Genomic DNA, 25,306 nt, shown 5'->3' on the forward strand with positions numbered 1-25,306 from the left:
AGGAGTCACAGATCCAAATACTTTCAATCTCTTCTGAGCATCTATGTGAATGTCTCCTGGCAATGTTCTCTGAACATTTTTGTATTAATTTTATTTATGTGATTGAAAAATGCTGTAAATTACTTTTTAAAAGCCAAACCAAAAAAACAACTCTACAGCACCATTGGTTTCTTCCCAGCAATTTTAAATACTTTCAAAAATTCTGTGTCACTCCAAAACACATTGTGCATCTATTTCCCACATTTTTCCTTTGAGTGTCAGCACTGTTTTGAATGTCAGTGTGTCTTAGTTTACAAAGAGTTCTCTTTAAATAAATTAACTTACCACAGGAGTTTTGAAGGTGTGTTTGTGGGTGAAGTGAGTGCAGATTTCAAGCCCAGATGCTGTTTTATTTTTGATAAGGGGAATGAAATGGGAAGTTTTAAATACTGCTTTTCTCAACTGTGAAATAAAAAAGTGTTATTTTGAGGAAATGCTGTGTGCAGTTTAGAAGCAAATAAATCCATCAAATGTGCATATAATTAATTTTACTCTCAAGTGCTACCATCAGATCTCAGTAATTATGACTAATCCTGGTATCCTCGGTATTTGATTACATTACATGGCATGCTTTTTATAGGTAAACATCAGTTTAAGTTTGTGACTAGAAATAGTTGTAGCTTTTTGTAAATTAACATCTTGAGGCTGCAGTGATTTACGTTATTTGGGAGTGCTGTGGTCAAGAAGGAAAGCACCCATGGAGAGAATCTGTTTGCAGATGCTTCTGGAGGACTTTGCATGCAATTGAAGGAGTTATGTTAGAAATAAAGAGGACGGATGGCTTACATGTAGTCTGTGCCTGGTTGTCATTGCAGATTAAGTTGTCAGATGTGTTGATTGATTTTAGATATTAAACAGATGATTTCAGTCTCACGCGGGTTATTTTTGATCATTCCAGTCTAATGATTTTTTTTCTTAAAATTTTGCAAATAACAACCGAATTTTCAATTTACAAACTGCATTTTAAAGTAGCTAGTCTATCACCTGCAAAAGAGACTTGTGTCTTCGTAAGTCGTAATTGCACGCTGTGCTTCTTTGGCTGAGGTTATCCCCGCTCTTCCCTGCTTTCAGGTTTCCTGCTCAGCGAGCAGGTCACCGAGCTGTGTAATCCCAGCCTTGGGCAGGCTCAGCGCTGCCCCAGCGTTTCCCCCAGGGCAGGGATAACGACCTGCTTTATGAAATGCTTGGAGACCTCTTCAGAAAACTTGATAGGGAGCAATGAAGTTGTTTTTTTTTTTTTTTTTTTTGTTGTCGTCTTTTTTTTTCGTTTAGTAGTAGTTGCAATTTGATAAACATGTGACATGATTCTTGTAAGATTAAATATATACATATATGCATATATATATATATATAATTGTGCTGTTATCATTATTTCAAAAGCTTTCAGGAGAATAAGCAGTGTATATTATTGTTAGAGTGATAGATGTGGTCAGCAGTTAAAATTTCCCGAGCCGGTTATGGATTTTAGCCAACCGTCTCCCAGTAATAGCAGGAAGATGAATGTAGTTTCACAGGTTGCAGTTTGACAAAGCAGCGCTGGATAACGGAGTGACTGTGGGTAAACCCGCCACGCTGCCTGTGTCCTCATTTGTCTCCTGATCCGTCCTACAGATTTTCTCTCTACCTCCGCGTTGTGTTGAAGCAGAAGAGTGATATATTTTTAGCTCGAGTCATTTTCACTGAATTTGCACTGAATATGTGTTCGTGAGGGAGGTGAAGGGGACGAGCTCGGAGGAAAGAATGAGCTGACAGCATTAAAAGCACTTCTGGTTTCTTGTGTTACTAACCAGCCTGAACTAGTTTACGTAAATGATGTGCTCCAGTGCTCTTCCAAGAGAAATTAACATTGTCAAACGATGATTAAAAGATAAATTACATGAAAGAATAGTCATGTTTAAAATACCGTAAAACTACAGAAACCCCTGCAGGGTTAATGTGACTGTTACCGTAGGAAGGTACATCGTGAAGAAACCAGTTTCAGAGCTATCTTGATGTCAGAGGTTAAAATCTTTTGAGGTTTTGTGACAGAGTTGTGTGTTCCCGGGCAGTCAAGGCTTCTGTAAGGCTGTACCCAGCTGTGTAACCACTTCATGTGGTACAAAGTGAGCTGAGAGGTACAAGGAATAAGCACTGGCAGTATGTTACAGGAAAAGCATACAATTTTTTCATGAATATTATCTGATGGAGCAATGGCCCAGATGGCGTTCGTTCTTTGGGGCACTTTGTGCTGGAGTTTGTTTTTCCTTCCATTCTGTCAGACCCCAGCTCTGATGACTTTCAGGCTGGTGGAGGTGTAGTGCTGTCAGACTGCTAGCGAGACGGATGGCTGTTGTTTTGAATTACACCTGAAGTGCACCTCGATTTAAAACTCCTAGAGGTTAGGTGTTCTAGAGGGACATTCTGCCTTTCGAGAACTGTAACCAGAAAACTTCAGAAACTGGAATTTTGGACTAAAATCTAGAACAATCAGCTATTAAAACTCTATATTCTTTCTTTTGGTATTCTGTAACAACTTATATGGAGTTTGAAATATGAATAAAGTATAATTCTTAACTCTGTTTTTATATTGTTTATGTTGAAACACATTTTCCACCTACATATCGGAGTACTCTTTGCTTTTGCCATTGAAATGGCCGCTTTATGTTCCCTTAACATTGAAAAGCCTAATTTTTTTTTTCAGAAGTGGTGTGAAGGTTGCATATGAACTTGATGCATGTTCAACAGGAATTAAAAGATTGCATTCAGCACTTTGACGAGAATCGTTAAAAGTGGCTGAAAGCCATAAAGTGGCAACCAAGGTGCATCTGTGGGATTCTCTAAAATCCAGTCCCCATCTCTCCTCTGTAGTCATAGACCTTGTGAATGGCAAGGTGGGGGTCTTTGGAACGGCTGAAGATTAGCGTCCCCTGCTGTTTTGTAATTATCGGAATCTGGACAGTCATTTATTTGAATGAAATAATGCATACAGTTTGTACTTCCAAAGAAAGGCGTACATAATGTGATTGTAAGAAGAGGTTTTCAGTCTCTCAGTGGGATGTCATAGGGTATGTTTATAAACTCCAACCTAGCAGTTGCTCTGCAGTGGAATTCTGCTGGTATTGAGATAATAATTTGCACAGTCAAATTGCTTTCTTTACAAAAACCCAGGGAATTATGAGACCTTAATCCTTTATTAATGTCAACCCATAGGCAGCAAGAAAGCGTAAGATTGCCATTCGAAAAGCCCAGGGGAAAAATCTTGAGGCCATCCGAGAGCTGAATGAGTATCTGGAACAGTGAGTGTCTCACAAGAATACAGATTGTGTTTTGCTATTCTGATAAATCTTTTTAATTAAAATGGAATTTGCATTTGATTTACGCTTTGCTTCCAGGCTGGTCATTTACAGAATCCCTTCACACATTCTTTTTGCTTTTTTTCCTCTCTTGCCTTTTTCTGTACAGATTTGTTGGAGACCAGGAAGCTTGGCATGAACTTGCAGAACTTTACATCAATGAGCATGAGTAAGTTGTTTGCTGAGTCCACATAAAAACTGTTAAATTGAACTACGCTCTGTGCAAATCAAAAACCTTGGTGATTGTTTTGAAAGACTAGTGTTAGAAAGTATACAGTCTCATTTCTAATATCAGCTTTGTCAGGAAATAATTAACACAGAATCAGCCTTATCTGACTACTAGTGCTTTAACAAGGTATTTGATTTTTAAACAGAAACAATTTACTTAATCACCAGTATGTTTCAGTTATTTTTTAAATCCACTATTTTAAAATAAATGTTTTAAGTGTGGCAATGAGCAGTATGCATTTTCTATAATTTTTCACACAAGTGATATTTTTTACTAGTTACAGATTTAAAATTCTTTACATCTAAAAACAATTTATCACATCATTTGTGCATAGCATTCTTACTTTCTCTTAGCTTACCTCTGCAAGAACTTCTAGTAACCTTTTAAAAATAAGTAAATAAAACATGGATCCAGAGTTAGAGGAATTTGGTCGCCTGGGTACAAAACCCAGTGCAATCAAGAATGCTGAGTGTTGTAGTAACTTGCTTATTGGATATTTAATGTTTTTGTTAGCTTTTTTTATTGCTGCAGTGACAGGAGGAAATCCCAGTGTGAGAGGATTAGCTCAAAGCCTTAGTGCAAGTTTTCTAATATCACAGCATTAATTCTAACCCCCACCCAAAGGCATATTTCCCCCCCACTTTAGTTCTTCAACCCAGCCTAAATTATATCACATTGTTTCCTTCCTTCCTTTCTAGAGAGTAGTAAAAGAATCAAACTCTCAAGAAATAGCCCTTCTTACTGCAATGAAAAATTTGTTCCCCCATTGTCTCTCCTTCCACCTCATTCTCAAAAATAATTATTAAACTCTTTCAAATGCTGACTTTGGGATTAATCTAGAATTTTGATGTCCTAGATTTACATTTCTTTTGAGAAATTCACCAACTTTTCCAAGAAAATGGAAATTTAATATTATGTATACACATATATTTAGAAATATATTTAAGCTGTCAAATCTGTTGGTGGAGCTGGAATACGGCTGTAATAGAATAAATGGAATACATATTCCTTTATAGCTTTTGTCAGCTTTTTTTTTTTCTGTAATCTTTATTACAAAATCATATAATAAAGCCTGAGAAGGAAATCGGTTTTGCTTGTATTTGCCTTGGTTTTTAAATAAAAAAAAAAAAGATGAACTTCAATTTATTGAAAAAGTTGACTGTTCTCACTGTAGTTTTATTTTACGAGTATCATTAATTATTACAATTATTTTGATTTGGAGAAAAAATCAGTCAGTTGAAAAAGCAACTAAATATTAATTTTAGAAATAAAGGAAATACTTCATCACTTGTTTTATCAGTCTCACAAATTCTGTCTTGCTTGTGAAATCACCATGCTGTTACTGTTGTTAACAAATACTCCTAGATTTACAAGGTTTATGTAGTCCTCAGTTCTTCATTCTGTTCTGACAGGAGGACTGCAGCTTCTACTTTTGAGAGTTGGTCTACTATCCTTTTATCTCCAAATGAGATGCATCTCATTTGAGATATATATCTGACTATTGCTACGATCATAGCAAAAAAACAGTTTGCTTATTTTAAGAAATAATACTTGACTGATTATTTGGTTTAATATTCTCATTGTTGCTAAATTGGTTCTGCTCTGATACTAAGTATCTACCAACACTGGCATTATGAACTTTGTCTCTCTGTATTTTGGACTCCTGTCATATAAGCTCTGTGTGCTATCACGTATCTGTAGAAGACACAAATTCTGCAGGAAACCCTATTAGTCAAAATACTGTGAAGCTAGGATTTTTATTAACCGGAACAAAGTTGTTATAAGCTTGTCTTGTAATTCTTCCTGAAAGCTTTCATATAAAGAACAAGTCTTCTTTTGCAACGATAAGTTGTTGCCAGTTTGGACTGGTATAATGCTATTTTCTTGCATGCATTTGGACTGTCTGACTTTTAGAACTTTCCGTATGTTTTTTGATCGCATTTCTGTGGTTGACTGTGGGTAGATAGATAACCAACAGTGTAAATGCTCCAATCTATACCATGCTAAATCAATCAACGTGTAGATGAATTTTCTTGTAGAAAAAAAAAAATGAACTATGTTGTAGTTGGTGTTAGGTGTATACATTTTGTATATTTTTCACTGTTTATGATGTAAAAAATACTGATTTGTGGTTTCAAACATCATTGAAAATTAAAACATTTCTTTTGATTGTAAATCATGGAGTTATGAAAAAAAAATAAGGCTTCTTGTATTGCACTGTAGAGAAACTGAGGGAGAGAGCTGTGTATTCTTTTGTTTTTATATGCCACTGTTTTTATGTTCCTCAGCTATGCAAAGGCAGCCTTCTGCTTAGAGGAGCTTATGATGACTAATCCACACAACCACTTGTATTGTCAGCAATATGCTGAAGTAAGTATTTTCAGAAAAATCAATTATACTTAAATGTGTTCTGCTTTTATGTTACTGAAGTAGTGAAAACAGAATAAAAATAGTTTCTTTAATTTTCCCTAGGAGATGTAAGAGAGTACACAGAGAATGTTAATTTCTCAAAGAGCTTGAATGTTAAAAAAAAATATATTTTGTTGCTCAATTTGACTAATGTATAAATAAGAGTAAGGATAGGAATTATTGAGGATAAAAATTCCTTTTAAATGAGCAATTCTTGTTGAAATGTTTATGTACTTTTCAAATGAGAAGTGAAATTTTTCAACAGTAATGGAAGACTATACATCATATCTAGGAAGTTATGATGTATTACCTATTATTGTGGAGCCAGGTCGTGGATTCCTTCAAGTAAGAATTATTTTATTGAAAGAGCACTGAGTAGAAAGAGGACACTGAATTTTGAGCTCGACGTTTTTAGTCATTTGTATTCATTTTTCAGATGTATGATTTTTTTTCCCTAAACTACACTTTAACTGCGTGGAATTAATTGAATTTGTTTTGTTAAAATGGATAAAATTGAATTAACATTGAAAGTTGAATGTCTAAATAACTTTGTGATAGAAAATCTGTGAAGCATGTCTTCTAATAATTATCTTTCTTGTTTTAATAACAGGCAAAACTAGTAGAAAATAGTGATCTTTAAATTTTGTACACTATTTTGCAGTTGAATAGCTAATGAAAGACATTTTGGTTTTTTGTTTTTTCTGTACTGGTATGCTACACTGAAGGAGTTTAGAGTTAGTATGGATTTATAGCAGTCAGAATTTAGGTTTAGATTGAGAGTTTGTCATAATTTCGTAAGAGGCTATCCCAATATTGTAGGTATGAATAGGTGCAAAATAATCATTTTTTATTCTTTTAGCAACTGATTAAATTAACACTGACTTTTTTCTCTATAGTTAAATATTTTTGTGTTTATTGAAAAGAGTTAACATTTCTCACAGGCCAGTGTTTTGCCTTTGGTAGAACTTATCTGAAATATTTGTGTGAAACAAATGTGACAAAAAATTTCATAATATCTATGAATCAAGAGCGAATGCTAGAGGCAAGAGTGACATGCAACTTTCAAGAGCCTATCATTTTTACAGGTTAAATACACTCAAGGGGGGCTTGAAAACCTTGAGCTATCAAGAAAGTATTTTGCACAAGCACTGAAGCTTAACAACAGAAATATGAGAGCTTTGTTTGGACTTTATATGGTAAGCACCTTGGTTATATATTTTCCATGTTATCATTTTGAATGTCTTTATGCTTGTATGTTTTCCTTTCCTATTTGCTAGGTTTTCTTCCTTCTGGTTTAACTTAGTGGTTTAGATTGTTAACACTGTTACTAAATATTGAGTATGGACAATTTTATGCCAGTGATCAAAAGTAGTAAAAAGACATTGAAGTTGTCACCCCTATTCCAGTATGTGCATCTTGCTTCCAGTATCCCTGATAGGGTAATGATACTTTAATAAATCAGTTTTCAAAATGTTTTATTAAGAAGTATAAACTGTAATTTTAGCTGCTTTTGAATGTGCTTTCCTATAGAAGCAAGGTCTCTCCTTCATATACTTCCATATGTAAATTCAAACACTTTTTCTTTTTTCTTTTTTTTTAAATTTTTTCTTTTCCCCATCAATATTCTCACATAGTTTGACTATCAATGTAGACATTTTCCAAGGTTAACTATCTTTAGCTACCAAGCTATCTTTCAGGTCAACTTCATCAAAGATTAATTTATTTTAAAATATTTTTAAGCATTATTGTTTGTTAAAATTTCCTTCACCTCAAGCTGTTTGGGACGTTAGGGCTCCCAGAGACTTCAGTTGCATAATATTGATTAGTGACTTACACTAATGCATCTTCAGACAGTTTGGATGGCTGTAAATCCCCATGTTTAGGAGCTCAGTTGTGTAATGTCATCACAAGATGTGTTATCTATAAAGCGCATTGAGATTGGGTATTTTCTGCAACTTCAAGAAGCTGATCTTTGCAATTGTCTCCTTAGTTGAAGTGCTTTTAAGCTGTAAGTTTTGCCCATGTTTTCCAAATAATTATGATAATTAACACATGAAGGTAACTTCTTGAAAAAGTATTTGAAGTTATACTCTTCTCTGCAGGATGTTGAACTGCTGAAGGGTAGTACCATACTATGACTGATAACTGTTTAAAAACAAACAAACAGAACACCTTTTTTTTTTTTTTTATCTGTTTGTTTTTCTCAGTCCAATTTCTAAATAGAACTTTCTACAATTTCAAAATGAATCTTTAGCCTGAACAGAACTATTGACAAGAATGTGATTGGCCATTAGTACAGTAATTAGAATCAAAGAATCATCTAGGTTGGAAAATACCTTCAAGATCATGAAGTCCAACTGCTGACCATCTGCATCCCATCACCAAACCATGTCTGTCGGTGCCACATCCATATGTTTCTTAAATACCTCCAGGGGTAGGGACTCCACCACTTCCTGGGCAGCCTGTCTAATGCTCAACTGCCCTTTCTGGGAAGAAATTGTTACTAATGTCCAGTCTAAACCTACCCTGGTGCAACTTGAGGCTGTTGGCTTGCTTCCTATCAGTTGTCACCTGCAGAAAGGGACTGACTCCCTCCTTGCTGCAACTTACCTTCAGGTAGTTGTAGAGGGCAATATGGTTTGCCCTCAGCCTCCTCTTCAGAGTAAACAACCCCAATTCCCTCAGCTGCTTCTCTTAAGACTTGTTTTTAGTCCCTTTGCTAGCTTCAGTTGCTCTGCTCTGTACATGCTCAAACATCTCAATATCCCATGTACAGCAAGGGGCCCCAAACCGAACACAGTATTCAAGGTGAGGTCTCACCGGTGCTGAATTCAGAGAGGCAATCACTTCTCTTGTCCGGCTGGCTGCACTATTTCTAATGTAGGCCAGGATGCCATCAGCTTTCTTGGCCACTTCATGTTCAGCTGGCTTTCAGCCTGCATCCCCACGTCCTTTTCTTCTGGGCAGCTTTCCATCCACTCTTCCCAAAGCCTACACCTCTGCATGGGGTTGTTATGATCCAGGTGCAGGACCTGGCACTATCCCTTGTTGAACGTTATGCACTTGGACTTGTCCTCTGTCAGATCTTAATGTCCTGCCTGTTATTTTCAGTCTATAAGGTAGAGTTAGAGCCTGTTATTTCCATAATGATTTGACTGTCCACTTTGAGCTAATATGAGAGTTTGAGAAAAGTGTTTTTGTCACTGCCTGAAAGTTGTACAAACAAACCCTGATTTGCACAATTTAAGTACACTACTGACTGGTCAGTTTCTTCAGGTTTGTGGAGCTGGCTGATAGATTTCACTAGGAGATGCTTGCAAGTTCAGCTTGCCATTGCTATTTCTGTATCTACCCTTTGGCTCCTAGTTTCTTTTTAATGTTGTTTCTAGACTTCAGGATCTGCTTTTACTGTGGCTACTACTTTAGTTCTCAACAGACATGCCCAGCATCTGTAATCCCTGAAGACAGTCTGTAACCGTGGTAAATTCTCCAAAAGACTTTTGGCTGCATCTGCTGAGGAAACTGGTAATGCTTCCTCAAAGTCAGGAAACTGTAGAGAATTATGCCTTAGCTTAGGGCCGTGACTGTATACTAGATTGCAAATTTAAGTCATGGAGTCTTGGCTTCAGAAAGAACGTTCATGAATTTGTAGAGGCTTCTTCTTCCACTCCTTTCACTTCTGGAGGTAGTTGCAGATAAATAGCAATAGGGGAAAACTGTTTGAATTCTGTATGTAGTACTTACGTAGGCATTGGCTTCATGCTCTTTTCTTGAGATCTCTGTAGGTTTTCATTGATGAATGTAAGTTCTTTGCACTCGAGTACTTTTGCACTCAGAATAGCAATGATTCCTTACAAAGTGGATGTATTTGTGTAAGTGGAAATGTCTCCAAGATGAGTTAAGTTCTTAAGTAATTCTTCCAAGTGAAGATGGGCATAGTTTTTGTATAAAACCTGCTTCTAAAACTTTTCTAATGTCACCAGGAAAAAATGGCAGTCTGGACACACAGATGATGCATTTTTAATCTCCTCTGGTAAGAAATCAAATAGGAAAAACTAATTTGTAACTCTTACTTTAGGAAAAGCAAATTGGGTTGGCTGATTATATCCAGGTTCTGTTCTTAACTCAGTACACAACTGAGCTTAAGTCTACTTTAGCCTTAATTAGGACAAACTATAGCTTAAGTAGTTCATGTAATTCTTAATTGGATGCAGTTTACCAGTATACCAGTTTTTCTATTTCTGCTGTTACCGGGGCTCTGTATGCAAAGGTGCTAAGTACTCTCAGTTTATTTCATGTATATATATTTTGTGGTTACACTGCTTTTTTTTTTTATGCTTTCATTTCTAGTCTGCAAGCCATATTGCATCCAACCCAAAAGCAAGCGCAAAAATGAAAAAAGATAATATGAAATATGCCAGCTGGGCAGCTAATCAAATAAACAGAGCGTACCAGGTTAGTACATAATTGTTTTCTGATACTCTCGACATACTCTGTAGTTTTGTCTGCACTTTGATCAACTGCCATTCAACAGGTTAGATGCGATGTGTGTAAATCAACATAACCTGCATGGATTTCTTGCTTTCTTCTTGCATGCTATGTCTCGTTTCCCATAAATTAGCAGGACTTCTTTTGGCTTCAGTATGTCTGACATTCCAGTAAGCACAGTGTCAGTGGAAAACACTAGTCTTTTGGGATTTATGAGAGAAAACAAACAAAGCAAACCTTGAAGAGCAGAATACACAATAGACTCATTATTGACAGAACAAGACAGTTTTTAAAAGATGTGTGAATTTTGGGTGAAAACTATTATTCCATGTGTTAGGTCTTAATAAAATGATCTGCTTAGATTTGAGGGGCCTTGAACACATGTTTTAAGTGGGGATAATGATTAAGGTTTCCAGTTCAAAGCACCAGTAGAGACCCATTAGTGTTTCTGGGAAATGGCCTCCTTCAGGGTGCATCAGAATGGGAATGTAAAGTCAGTGTTGGCTGTGGGTTGGTGGCATACCATGATTAAGACCTAAAAATATGCATCTCCAGGTTCTAATTACAGTGAAAGTTTAATTATGGAAGTTTGTAGTTACTTGACTCACGGCCAAATAAACTTGCCGTTTCTTTTTTTTCCTCCACATAGCTTTTTCTGTTAGCATCACTATCTCTAATCTGACTACTTCTGTTGTTGTTGTTCTGTATTTTTTACTGGAAAGTGCAATGCCATTGTTTCTGTGAAATTATTTAGGAAACCATGTTAAGCATTTTTGGTTGATGCTTACCAGAACAGATCATGTTAACACAACTATATATTTAAAACAAATGTCATAACTTCTTTGTGACTTCATACTTTTGTGATGCATTGCACACTTTAGCAGCTCTTTTTAGCTGTTTGGAACATAAAGTGATGAACACCATATCTGACTGGAATCATAGGGAAAGTTCAGCTATGCAGAAAGTGTATCTGTTAAACCTAGGATTTGGCAAGCAACTGATGTGAACACTCCTTTCATCTTCAGAGGAGTCCCATAAGAAGCTGTAGTGACTACAGCTGGACAGGACTTCCTAAGCCCAACCCTATTGAGCTTGCTACTCTGACATGACTGCAGAAAGGTTTGGCCACTCTAGTGTTTGTCAGAGGCTTACAACATCCAACTGCTACAGCAAATGGTGTTTGGTGATGTAGTAGGTGGCAGTTTCCCCTATGAGTCAGTACTGATTTGTTGCTCCCTTAGTGTGTTGAGTGGTTGGAAATTGTCATCTTTTGGACCTAAGGATGAAACCTCAGTGGCTTGTGCCAGTGGAAGCCCTCACAGCCTTCTCCCATTAGTGGAAGATTGTCTAGCCAGGTTTTAAGCTAGATACCTGTATTATCTCTATAAATCCTCCCCACTTTCCAAGCATTATCCAAAGTTCTTTGCAAAGTGAAATAAGAGCCTTAAGAGCCTGTTGAGTTTGGCATTGACAATGCCAAATGTTTTATTAGTTGGACCTTCTTACACTGTTAAATGCAATTTTTCCTTTAGTCATGTTCTAGAGAATAAGATCCATTTTGAATCCTGACATGGGTGCCAAGTCAAATTATGGGCATTTGTGACTTTAAAATATGAAGCTATTCAGAAAGTTATTTTCGAGCAATTGTCTTGCAATGAGATCTTTCCCCATTTTCAGTCTGGATTTTGAACTTCAAGTACAAACATAATGCTTAGTAATTTTGGAAACCTGCTCTGTTTTTTCAAATTCAACACCGGCTATAGTTGCATTTTTTTAATTTTTCATACAGCTTATTTGAAATATTTTTGCCAGTTCTTTTATTCTCTTACAGGTAATTTTATTCAGCTCATGATTTTTGCTTTTCCTGTGCATTCCTGTTTGAAATCAGAGGAACATTTTAGTTTATTGTCATTTTAAAAGAGAGTATTCGAGTGTAAAAAGAAAATACTACTTTCTACCACTTTTCACTACTTTCACCAGTGTCAGACTACAGAGCAGTTTCTTTACAGAAAGATGTGGTCATAAAGAACAGTCCAATTAAGCTTTTGGTTTTGGGTTGGATTTTTTTTTTTAAAGCATCAAATATCTGTGCTTTATCTGGTTAATATTATTATTTTGATGTTAAATACGTACCCATTTGTGCTGATTACTACCTCTCATCTATGCCTAATCTGGGAGGGATGTAATTTTATGAACGAAGTCAGGAAAATTTTGTAGCTAGAACTGCTACTTGGAGCTGGAATTCCTGGCTGCTAACACATGCTCTTAAAAAATATAAAATAATAATAAAGTCATCATCATTCTCTAGGCCACTTAACTTTGAGTGTGTAAAAAAAGCAAACAAAATTAAACTTTTATTTGAAATGTTACAGAAGTACTGATTATTTGAAGAGTTGTTACAAGTTCAGGCTTAGTTTTGTGTTAGTTTATCACTGGGAAGCTCTGGATTATTCAGGCGGTGCCAATCCTGTGCAGAAACCTTTCACTGTCCTGGCTGAGGACACAAGTCACACGGTTCCTTTAACCTCGACACAAACTAGGGCTACCTCTAGTGCTCTTCAATTAGGTAATTGGTTTAGCATGTCCTCTGGTAGAAGCGTTTCAGCAGAGGCAGGGAAGTTTGATTAATGCTCACAAAAATCTTTAATGTGATCCTACTCACAGTAATTTTCCAGATACATGCTTCTTGGGTATATTGCTAAATTCTTCTGTGTTAGCAATCCACATGTTATTTATGGTTGGAGAGGTGATTTTGTTACAAACCATTTGGGAGACAGAAAATTAAATCATGATTTTAAGAAATGGATTCCGGCTCAATCAGTCAAATTGCTGTGTAATGGCAGAATAGACAAAATAATTGTTCGTCAGGGCAAATTTGAAGTGATTAGATTTCCAAGTATACTTCTGTTTGTTATGACGCAGAGTTTGGTTTTGCTTGTGTAGCTTGAAGCACACGTCAATATCGTGAACGCAGCCGCTCCTGAAACTAACAAGTAACTTTTTTAAGCTAATGTCTTGTGTCAGTTTTGCTTTCAGTGTCCCTAAAGACAAGGAAAATAAGTGAAATTCTTATTTTCAAGCTTTCCTCTGCCTGCTTTCTGTGTGTTCTGCCAAATGTACTGTTTGACCACAGGCTTCTGTGCTTTTTTATCAAGTCTCTGAAATGCTTTGAATTGGAACAGTTCTTCTATCGAGGATTTTGAGTTCTGTTCTTGCATTTGCTTGTTTGTATGAAGGGGTTTGGACCTCCCCAAATGTCAGCTTAGGACTGTTCTTGTTTAGTGTGAAGAAAAAGAGGACATTGTATTAAGTTCAGATTTCGAGCAAAGGTTTCTTATCTCACCTGAGAGAATGCTACGATAGCTTTGATTTTCCCCTGAAGTTGACTGTTGCAGGGCATTATGGAAACTGCAGCCTGGAGAACAGATTTGTACATGTTGCTAAAGTAAAACAGGGAATGTCAGTTCATCTTCTGAAAATAAGAAGTATGAAAATACGGAGTTTTCAATATGTCCCCTAACTACTGTTGTCCCAATAGCTGCATTTCTTTCTCCTAGTTATTTAATTTGAAATAGATTTTCCTTTACTGTACCAAAGCTGTTTCTTTAAGAACCCAGTACTGATTGGGAATCCCAATGTTAGATTGTAGCCTAGGGGTCAAAAGCAGGTTAACGGGGCCTGCAGCTTGTTGCTGGTGTGATATTACCTGGGTCTGATGACTTAATCTTTCTTAACAGGTCATGAAGAGTTTGCTAAATTAAGTTAATTACAAGAGAGAAGGGACGCATTATAAATCAAAGACTAACTATGCAAGACAGCAGTGGTATTTGAAATAAAAAAACATTAAATTGAAAATTTATTGAGTGTTCAGATGTTAAGAATTAGGTAGAGAATTGGCTATTTTACTAACTGCAAGTTATAGTTATGCTTCTGTAATTTCTTTACCACCTTCCCAACACCAAATGCAAAACTTCTTTTTAATGCAGGTGTATTAAAAATGATTGAGAGTTTCATTTGTCAGAAGATCAACTTAGTCAATAAATCCCTTTTGTTAGATGGGGCTGATGAGCGACGGGAGCTGTCAGTACAGTTAGAAAGCCCCTTTTGAAGTCAGCATGGAGTAATCAACATCTCCTACCCTTCTTCCCCTTCCTTTCCCAAATTTGGTTGCACGTATCTTAGGGAATGTAAAGCCATAGGATTGGAAAATAGTATCTTTTAAGCTGTATTTTTCTTTGTTATCAAGACAGGCTTTATTTCAAATACTCTCTGAAATAGATGTTACAGCAGTAGGTTACAATCAAACACAAGGTCATTACTTGCAGTTACTTTGAACCATAAAATGCAATTATACGATGACTTCATTGTTCTGTAGTAGATTTTGGTAAGTAGAGCTTTCTCTGTCTTGCTGGAACAAAAATAGAAAATAGATTAGCTCCTTGATTAGCTATCAAATCCAAGTCTTGCTACTGTTTAAATCATGAATATAATCTATATTGAATCACATCAAAAATTCAAGTCAAATTAAATTTATGTTAAATGTTACAGAGCAAACAAAACAACAGGATGATCTCTGTCATTAGATAAATGTTACTATTACAAATGGAGTATTTGTTAGTGATTTGTAAATGATTGAAATTAAAGATTTTGGTACATATTTTTCATGACTTACTAGAGGAAGGATAACATAGCTTGTGTTGTAGGAAAAACATTGTTTTAATGAAACATTAAAGAGGCTGTGCTTTTGGGCTTATAGTAAATATAGCTAATAATTTTAGAGCTGTTTTTGTCATACTTAACTTTTAAGAACCATTTCTTGTACAGGATCCATGTGCAGAAATTTATTATATATGAATGTGTTTTTTTTTTCTTTCCAGTTTGCAGGTCGCAGTAAGAAAGAAAGTAAATACTCTTTGAAGGCAGTGGAAGACATGTTGGAGACCCTGCAAATCACTCAGTCTTAGGTTGGCACAAAGACACGTAATATTAAATTCACAGATTCCCTGATCAAACTTTAATGAGCTATGGGTTATGTTACTCAAATGCTGTTAAAAATTAATTTTGTATTGATTAATGTGGCTATCTAAAATAATGTTTTATGAGAAGTAAAAGACTATTTATTGCTGCTATGAGAAATGTGATAAATACCCACTGAAGTGAATAAATTACCAACGAAGACAGCATAAAGAAGTATAATGAGTTGCACATCAGTATCAAGATTTTTGTATGTACAGTACCTGCTTTTAAGCCATAATTTGTAGAAATAAACTTGTTAAATGACTAAAAGATACATAGTGATTTATTGGACTTGCCAATGGAAGTTACAAATTTATATGTGTAGATTAATAACATCTGTTAGAAGTTTTTATCATATTTGAATATTTAAGAGTTAAATATGTAAAGTAAAGCATGCTACAGATGTAAATTTTTTGACTATTTACCATATATCAAGAAGAGGTTATCACGCAGGAATACACTTTATTAGACGAATAACTTAATTTTATTAATGAATTGGTATCTTGTATTGTAGAAATGGAGAAAACTTTTTTGTATACTTCAGAGACTGTCTTGAACTGGCTTAAGGCCAAAGACATTGATCTCTGTGGCTTTGCAGGCAAATGGTTCCATGTCCACCTAATTTCTCCAATCAGTATATGCATAGGCACTTTTTTTTTTTTTTTTTTTACTTCTTCTATGTGTCCTTTGTTGTACGTGTGTTCCACTTACTGAATTTAAAAACCATTTGAATAAAGGGCTGCATGCTGGTCTGTACTGATTTTGTACCTACAGTATGGCTTCCCGCTCACTCTGGTGTAAGCTATGGTATGTGGGCTTCTCTGCAGTAACCAAGTGTTACTGCATTGTAAGGATAAGCCACTTTGTTCTACTGTCTTGTACTTACTGGAGGTTGCAAGTATTTTTACAGACATTAGCATGGAGGATCTAGTGCACCCTAAGTCTGTATTGTGTTTGTTTTTTAGGAGCTTGCTAATTTACTCAGAAAACTAGCTAGCCACCCTAACCCATGGATTTTGCAGTTCTGATCATTCCCGCTGATGTTCATATGTATGCTGTGGCAATTCGGTTGCACAGCTGTCGTTTCATTTATCACTGCTTCAGTCATATTACATGACAGCAACATACCCTTGACAAATTCTAATAAAAATATTGTGGTGTCATTTTCATGATTGTAGTCACCATCCAAGCTGAATGGGTTTCAGATTTTATACTGCCTGCTCTGTGTAGATGGGTAGGTTAAAGTCAGTGCATCGATGACCTTGGACTTGAGGTAATAAAACTGAATTCTTGCTCAAAAACAAAGCAACAACAAAAGCTTCTGTGGGTTAAAAGCTTGAAAATATTTATAACTGGTTGTTGCGTGAATCCATGTCTTTAGGAAACGTACGATCTCGTTCCCATTACCCATGAAATATGTTACTGTGAGCAGTGAATATGATGGTGTGACAGAATGGGTGCTATGCCATTAGTAAATCATATGTAGAATCTCAAATTAACTCAATTTGGTACTGATGAAACATAAAACTGCTAATATTGCATAGTATTTGTATTAAGTTACCCAGTTTGAACTTGGAGAAGTGGTGCAGATGCTTTTATGTCATAAAATTCACTAATTGACTTGAAAACAGTGTTTGCAGATAGATTATGTCTATTTCAGGTGGAAAAGCGAGGAAGTCTCATAGGTGAATCTCTATGTATTTTTGTTCAGATTTATAATCTTTTATTGTATGAGTGTGCCATCTAGAGTTTTAAATCCTCATCAGTCTTGTTTTTATTTTACTTACATCTCTAATAACTTGGTTTCATTCTAAAATTAAAAATGGTGGGCAGATGTACTGTAGACTAAAATTACTTGGACTAAAGAACAGTTCAGCAATCAGAATTCATTCTGTACAGTGGGGTTTTGCCTCATATACCCTTCCTAAATGTAAATCTATGTTTTGTTATGTCTAAATTATGACATTATGTCCAAATGTTTTTTACTGAAAGCAGTACTCTAGATACGATAGCACGAAGAAGCTTGAGTAGGTTGATCTTTTGAGTTTGTAGTACAGTAGAAGATGCGTATTTTAAATCTTCAGCGTGATGGAAATGACCACACTGATTTGTAGAAAGCTATTCTTGCTGTTCAGGTGTGGAATTTGCAATAATGAACAGCTCACCTATATTTAATTAGTTATATGATGAATTTGAATCTTTCTCTGTGAAGTTAGTGTGCTGTTTTCAGAGATTTGATGACAAATCTCATCTCATTGCTTAGAACCTCCTTGTTTTCACTAGTACTTAGCATCCTTTTGAAACGGCTTCTTAGCACTCTGATTTGTGCTTGTATTTTGGCATAATTCCCACATAGTTGAGCTTACAAATTGACCTAGCAAATATTTCTGACAAATCTGTATTTACTTCAAAGATAAAGTAAATTACTCTTATGAAAATCCACGGGCAGCCTTTGATACAACTATTGAATTGCAGCAATGGGGGATTCATTTTTTTCTGTACTAAAGTGAGAAAAAAAAAAAAAAGGAATTCCTGTGTCTGCAGGGGAAGTAACTGTGTGAAATGCCCAGCAACTTCAGCAAGCAAAGGGTACAGAGGAGAAGCTCTGACAGAACGTAATCTTTTTAAAATTCATTTTCCACTTCTAGTAAATGATTTTATAATCCGTTGCTGACGCTGTCTTGCGTTAGAGAATGTGTTTTCAAAGAATGGGTTACTTAGTTAACAAATGAACTTGATTAAGTTCTGTATTGTACTTTGACAGCAACAAATGCTGCATAAAAAATTACCAAGCATGCAGTCTCCTCTTTCCAAAATAAAAGGCTGTGCTTTCATATTGTCTCAGTTGACAGAAAAAATGTGAGGCCTTTGCAATGCGGAAAGCGCAGCAATGACTTGTGTCTTTATTTTGTGCATCTGTGCTTTAATAACAGGCTTGATGCAGAGGGCTTAGTGTTATCTGTTGAAGTAAAGGTCATCGAAGAGCCAGCAAATCCTCTGATTCTGCCTTTGTAATACAAGTTACTGATGACTTTTTAAGAACCTTTTGTCCACATGTTATACAATGCATATTCTCTAGTCGCAGAAAGCACATCTTGTTTAGAATATATCCCTAAATCTCTTCAGTTTGGTGCCCAGAATATCTTGCAGTTGCTATTGGAAACTCTGTTATTAGTCAACGGAGGGCTTCCTCTTGGCAGCGTTGTATTTGTGATGGCATCCATGTTTGCTAGTCACTGCATTTACAGTGGAACTTGTATTTCAGCCAGCTTTAGAAGGGAGGGGAAAAGGAAAGCAAATTAAACTTGACTTACTGGCATGAATTTGTTAGCTTCTTGTTACTTGCACACTCATCTTCCAAGAACACCAACTGTAGCTGTAGGCAGGTTTGCAATAATAATTCTTCTTGTAACTCAAGAGCTTCCATGTATTCAGCTGTAAAACCAACGCTCCATTGAAATCTAAAACATACAGATTTCAGTTAGACAGTGCTGTGCAATGTGCCCTTACCCCGAAGCTCAAGGACAGGACAGTTCTCCCACCCTTACTCACTCTTGATACTGGAGAGGAGAGCATTAGAACAGTTCTTTGATGTTGGGACTTTTTCCTGTAGAAAACTACTACTACTTTAGCAGTGTTTCAAGACTTGTTATTACTCATGTTGTTCAGTGCTTGAATAGAATTGTAGGACTAGCAGTTGTTCAATTACAGATAGTTGAGTGTTTGTGGAGAATAAAATACCTGAAATTAATGCTTGATCTTATCTCTCTGATGCTTAGATATCTGTATCTTCTTGATAAGCACCAGCTGGAAGTTGGATTTAACCCAGAAAATAGTTTTCGGAAATAAGTAGACAGTGATCCACCTGCCTCTTCAAAAACATAACTGGTAAAGAGTTGTTTTTCTGATATTGAATGTGAAATGAAAAACCTTTATCAGTATACTTTGTAGGTAAATTTATTTTGTTGTGTGATGACAAAGTCTTCCCTTCTGTATAAAGTAGGGCAATTCTCTAAATGCCTGTCTAGGATGCGGAAAGACCAGAAAACAGTTCCAAGGCCTGTTCAGCCCATATGTCACAGTAGGACTTTCTATGGCAAGTCTGTAAGAGAACGCCATTCATCAGCCCTTGGGATCCCACAGGGGAGCATTCCTGGTGTGCAGGCACCAAGCCCACTGAACAGGGCTGAATGAGACTGGACAGCACAGCCCAGAGTAGGTGGCTGGAGACGCAGCTGGTGAATCTCCACCCAGCAGGGTTGAATCAGCGTGAATCTGCCTGCAGGACTCTGCCCCTGCTAGGGACTATTCTTTGTACTTCCCTTTTCTCCCCCTTGACTTCTGCACAGTAGGACTCTTGCAGGATTCATGCCGATGTGCAACCCTGCTATTTTCACTGGTGCTACTAGCAGAATCCTGAGGGTAGAGGTGGGTCAGTTTGCTGGTTTGATCCTGAATCTGTGAAGATTGTGCTCTTTCTTGACTTAGTGCACCTAGAGGTCAAGCACAGCCTTTTGCCATGGACAGAAAGGGCATCAGACAGCAGACCTGTCCTATTAAACGTCTGCAGTCTGCTCAGTTCCTTGTGGGTGCTTGACAAAGAATGTGTGGATTTTACCATGCTGAACAACGTGCACACGTATAGGATGATCTGTTACTCATGGTGTCTGTAGTTTAGTTCTTGCGATCACTGGGCTGTCTTTTTTGTGGGAGAAAGTGCATGAAGTGAGAAACTAAGTGAAAACATTGCCAGACAGGAAGCCCTTTATCCAGGGTCACAGGGACGGCTGAAGAGGCACCTTTTCAGATCGTGTGAGTAAGCATAGGTCCAGTAGTTGTCTTCCCTATGGGAAATCACGAAGTATGATGCATTCTTGCATTGCATAAACAATGAGAGGTGTAAGACTGTATTAAGAAAAAAATTAGAAAAAAAAAATATTTCTCCTCAGCTTGATGTATTTTAACCATTTTCAGTATGACCTTGTTGATGTTCGGGCTCGTCATGCCATTTGGCTAGCATGGAGTCATCCGCCTCAGGGCTGCCAGTGGAGAAAGACACATTGAGAGTGACTGCTCCCTTGGGAAAGCTATTGATGGGCTTCCATCATAGCAGGTCATGACCTATTTGCATTGGCAACAGAAACACTACTTGCCCATAGACAGTACTTGCTTAAGTAAGACTCCTCTTAGGATTAAGGCCAGTTTTCCCCAAGGAATGAAGGATCTTTTCTCAAATTTATACCTTTTTTTTTTTTTTTTTTTTTTTTTCTCCCCTCTGTAGCAAGCTTTTAGGTTTTGGACATCGTGTTTGGAAGTGAAACTTTAAACCAGGCAGATGTAGTCCTCCAGGGAAGAGACTGCAAAAGTCAACACTGAAGCAGTTTCGAAAAAGTGAGCAGCAAGTAAAATTAGCCATTACTCGTGTTTATTTAGGTAATTGAGCTTGACACAGTGGTGTGTCTGACAAGGTGGTTTGTGTTTTTTGTTCCATTAAATACAGATACAACACTCAAAGCTGTCACTGGCCGTCTGAGACGGTTTGTTTCAGTTTAGGCTTTGGAAATCAGTAAATGTGGATAGATCACGATGTGGGCAGCACGTAAGAAAGCTACCCAGTAGAACAGTATCTCCTTCCCTGGACAGCCATTGCAGTTTGTTTTGTTTCTTAGAATCAAGAATGAAAAACATGAAATAATATTAATAGGCCTATTGGAAGTCAGTAGATGCCGTGTCCTTATAATTCTCTAATCCCTGTTCTTATTCCTTTATGGCTTTTTCTTTGAACAGTTATGGGCAGTTTGGGCATTACTTTTAAGCAAGCTTTATTGTAAGCTGGAAATATATTTGAAGGGTTCAGAGAGAGGATGAAAATTCAGAAAAATAAAGTAAACACCTGGGTCTTGCTGACTGAAATTGAGATGAATTGTATATAAAATGAACACAATTTCTGTTCTGAACATACAGAGAACAGTTAGTGAATTGTAACAATATTGTAATTGTAGCCGTGCCAGGCTTTTTGATCAAAACTTCCCAGAAATGTGATGTCTGTATGGAGCCAGAAACTAATAAGCTTTTAAGTAAACTTTGATTTAGTTAAGTGTAGGCACCGCCCAGACTGAGGAAGGAACCTTTGCTAATACGGATATTTCACTCCTCTTGGGAAGCTCTGATATTTGAGTAATTTTGAGCCTGAGTAGCCATGTGAAAGAACAGGCTACATCTATTATCAGAGTAGTTTCAAGGAACATCAGGGCTTTCCTATACACAAAACATCTACTGAGTGAAGCAGAGATGTAGATGGTGTCACCTGAGAGCAAATCAATGCACAATGCCATCACTTTGGGAGAGAATTGGATGAAGTCTAGCAAGAGATTTATGGCTGTTTTTCTTCAGGCCCCACTTTGTAAAGTCTGGTGGGGAGGGGGCAGGGGAAAGCCCTCTGTGAAGAAAGTTCCTTTAGGTTGGCTGGTATCTGGGTTTCAGCTGTTTAGCTACTGGGTTCCAGGCTGAGAGCACGCAGGCCACCTGCACCAAGGTGGTAGGGCTTGTCACCCTGCTGTAACATCTGCCTCTAGGACAGGAGCAACCTTTTGCATGTTCTTTCAGTGCCCAGTTGTGGTATTCAGTCTTCTGGATGCCTTTATAATATGAACAGTGCTTTTTTAGAAAAATTTCAGCAATTTGCCAGTTCAGAGGGGATCAGTGATCTGAATTATTTTCTCCAGCCCTAGCCAGTATACATACAAATATTTTATTCTATTTTATTATTTTTTAAAATGAGCTCTGAGGCCCTATTTCTGAATTGCTACTTAGACAATGAAGTAAGGGATTGAATTCTTCAAGTCATCAGCTTCCATTTGGCTTTGCTGGCACTTTTTTGATTCCAATTTTTTTTTTTTTCCAAATCAGACCACATACTCAAGTGCTTAAGTGCTTAGACATGAATTTGATTCTTAAATTTAGGCACCAACTTTTTTTTTTTTTTTTAATAAATCTTTCATTTGCAAGACTCTTAAATGGAAGCAGAATGGGTAGGTGTCCAAATGTCCCTGTCTGTGTATTTGTAAGCTATTGAAAAATACGTTTTCATGTATGGCCATCGATGTGTCAAAACGTAGGAAGAAAGCACCAGATGTGATTGGTAATTAATGCAGTAAGAATAACATCCTGAACCAAATTAATTCAAGGACAGCTGCAGAGACTGGAAATGATACAAGTTAGGGAGGTAAAAGATCTACTTGAAATACAGAAGATGTAAAAGGGGCTGTGCTGTGCTGTAGAGCTGCCTGGCCGTTTCTTCACGCTCCTTTCATTCCTGCAGCCTCTTTCCTGTTGTATCCCACCAGTTGTATCTTCTGCTGTGGTTCTTTGGAGCAGGGTTTCTGTCCTTACACTGTGGTCATCCATGACATGCACGAGAACTGAGAGATGACATCTACCCGCTCCGGGGTGATTGATGTTTTTTTTCCTGTTGTTTTGTCCTGTTTCCTTTTCGGTGGTGGGTGAGGACTGCGGATGTGTTCTTTGGCAGCGGTCAGAAAATATCAGAAGGCTGCCAGATGTTGGTTATCTTCACCTACTTCTGATCGCTTCAAGTAAACCAAACAGAAGGGCAGGAGGCTTCAGGAGGATCCTGCCTGCCATCAGGTCCTTGGGGAGCTGTAGAAAGTGGTGGGAGCTAGCTCTTCGGTTTCACCACAGGGCAAGGAGAGAGGGAGGGAGGTCCCACTTCGAATTCTGAATACTGAAGGCTATTTAAATGGGAAATGATATTACTGAGGACTGGCCAGAAGGCAAGAATTCTGTTTTACAAAAAAATTGAAGTTTGACGTGTTTTTGTTCCACATGAGAAAAAAAAACAGAAACCTTTTCATTGCTAAAAAAGCTGTACCCACAAGGTTGAAATCCACACTGGATTACCGGTAACCTAATGACTGACTCATTTCCCCAGGCTGCAGGAGATCAAGATTTAAGTTTAGTCGTCTACCTGATTAAGAGAGAATTTGAACTTGATTTTCTCTTATTCCCGGCAAGTGACCCAACCATTGTGTTGCTGAGTCAGTCTCTGGCCCACCGATGGCTGGAAAAATGGAAGAGCTCAATAGGAGAAGAGTGGCCAATTAGTTTTGATAGGTTGGGTTTCTCTCTTGCAAAAATTCTCTAAAATAAACCTAACCCTGAGAAAGCTTCAGTCAACCATTTTATTTTTCATTTATTATTTTGAAATTCATTGAGCTTTTATGGGTTCTAATGACACCACTAATGGTGATATTTCACAACCAGGACATGGACTTCGTGATTTCTTTAATGTACAGTGGCTTGGCAGCACTGAAAACAAGCAATTTACATCTTTTTCTCCTAACAAATCTGGAACTTGACAGAGAAAGGAAAAATGAGAAATCTCTACTTTTTCTCTTTGCTTGCTAATGCGCTTTGTGCAAGGATGTGAATGGGTCTGCTGAGCTTTGAGGCAGCTCAGGACAGCCAGGAAAGCCAGAGGCTGCCTGGGATCAAAAATTCTATGGAGCTTTGCCTGTGTCTGTAAAGGCAGAGGTGAGCTGTTCATCCCGAGCAGCCTGCCTGCCTTCTCTGTGTGCAGCTTTCTGTTCCTGCAGTAGCTGGGAAGAAGGGACAGGGCTTGTGTGTAGCTTGGGCAGCAAAAGGTTCCTATACCAGCCATCATCTTCTCCCTCTCTGGAGGAATAGGCATCTTCTGAGTGTCCCAGGAGAGGAGAATGACAAGAAACTGTACTTCTTTCAGAGCAGACTCAAGGCAGAAGGCTGCCTCAGGAGTGGTGGCTGTTAAGTGCAAGACCCCAAGTGAAAATGTGAGAGATACCAGTACAAGCAAAGCTACCTACAGGGACCAAATTCAGCCTGGGGTCCTCAAGTGCAGACACACCAGGGGAAGAAACTCCTTGCTGTCTCTGCAGAGCCTGGATCCTGGCTTTTATTCGCTGACAGTAACCCAGGAAAGCTGTTATGCATGTAGATGTTAGCAGGGGCAGGCTCCAGCTCAGGTAATGGCTATGGCAAGGGGAGACGCCAGGAAATACTTTGGCTTGGCAGAGATCTCCGTCCTCCCCTCCTTCCCTCCCTTCCTTCATAAGAATGCAAAAAGAAAAAATATCAGGGAGCAGTGCTTCTGGTAACTTTAAATGAAATTCTGTATTATGTAAACAATATATATAAAATGACTTCTGTGGAGTGTAGAGGAAGAGAAAGGTGACTAGAAGTCCTTGCTTCTGTATGAACCAGTAGGAGCTGGAGAGATGGGCCAGCCTCATAAATCATATTTCTCTTGGCAGCTTGAAAGGAGAAGAAACATCACGTAGACGCTTTGCATTTCTTTCATGGAGAGCTTAATACATCAGCAAACTGCTGAAGTGATAGCTTGAATAAACTAAGCAATATATCAGGCATATGGATGCATATTCATATCCTGACAATCAGTTACCTTGGCATGTTGCTTCTACTGTTGTCGATTGGCTCACAGGGCAAAGGCACGTAGCTGGTGCTGGTAAGGAAGATGCCATTTCAGTAATGACAGGTCTTCTAAAAACAAATTGGTTTCTCATACCTGTTTAAGGTTCATGGGTTTCGTTGTGTGTGTGTGTATGTTTTTGTTTTGTTTTGTTTTTTGTTTTTTTTTTGTCTTTTTTGTGTTTTTTTCTATATGATTTTAGCTAGGTGAAGTTAATAGATTTCCTTATTATACCCATCTTTCTGTTCTTTCTATAAAAGACACCTGTAAATGCTGGGTTTTGTGGTATCAGGACGGTGTCTTACCTCC

General features: G+C 37.4%; 1 protein-coding gene across 1 annotated transcript in view; it reads left to right on the forward strand.

The window, feature by feature from the left end:
• EMC2 (ER membrane protein complex subunit 2) overlaps window positions 1-15,785 on the forward strand; it is a 47,047-nt gene extending 31,262 nt beyond the window's left edge. Inside the window, exons 6-11 of the mRNA XM_032182820.1 lie at window positions 3,229-3,314; window positions 3,481-3,540; window positions 5,889-5,970; window positions 7,095-7,205; window positions 10,360-10,464; window positions 15,375-15,785. Of these exons, the coding sequence (XP_032038711.1) occupies window positions 3,229-3,314; window positions 3,481-3,540; window positions 5,889-5,970; window positions 7,095-7,205; window positions 10,360-10,464; window positions 15,375-15,461 (531 nt within the window). The 3' untranslated portion in view covers window positions 15,462-15,785. The remainder of the gene's footprint in view (window positions 1-3,228; window positions 3,315-3,480; window positions 3,541-5,888; window positions 5,971-7,094; window positions 7,206-10,359; window positions 10,465-15,374) is intronic.
• Window positions 15,786-25,306: the final 9,521 nt, after the last annotated feature.

Source organism: Aythya fuligula, chromosome 2, assembly GCF_009819795.1.
Source record: "Aythya fuligula isolate bAytFul2 chromosome 2, bAytFul2.pri, whole genome shotgun sequence".
Taxonomy (NCBI): domain Eukaryota; kingdom Metazoa; phylum Chordata; class Aves; order Anseriformes; family Anatidae; genus Aythya; species Aythya fuligula.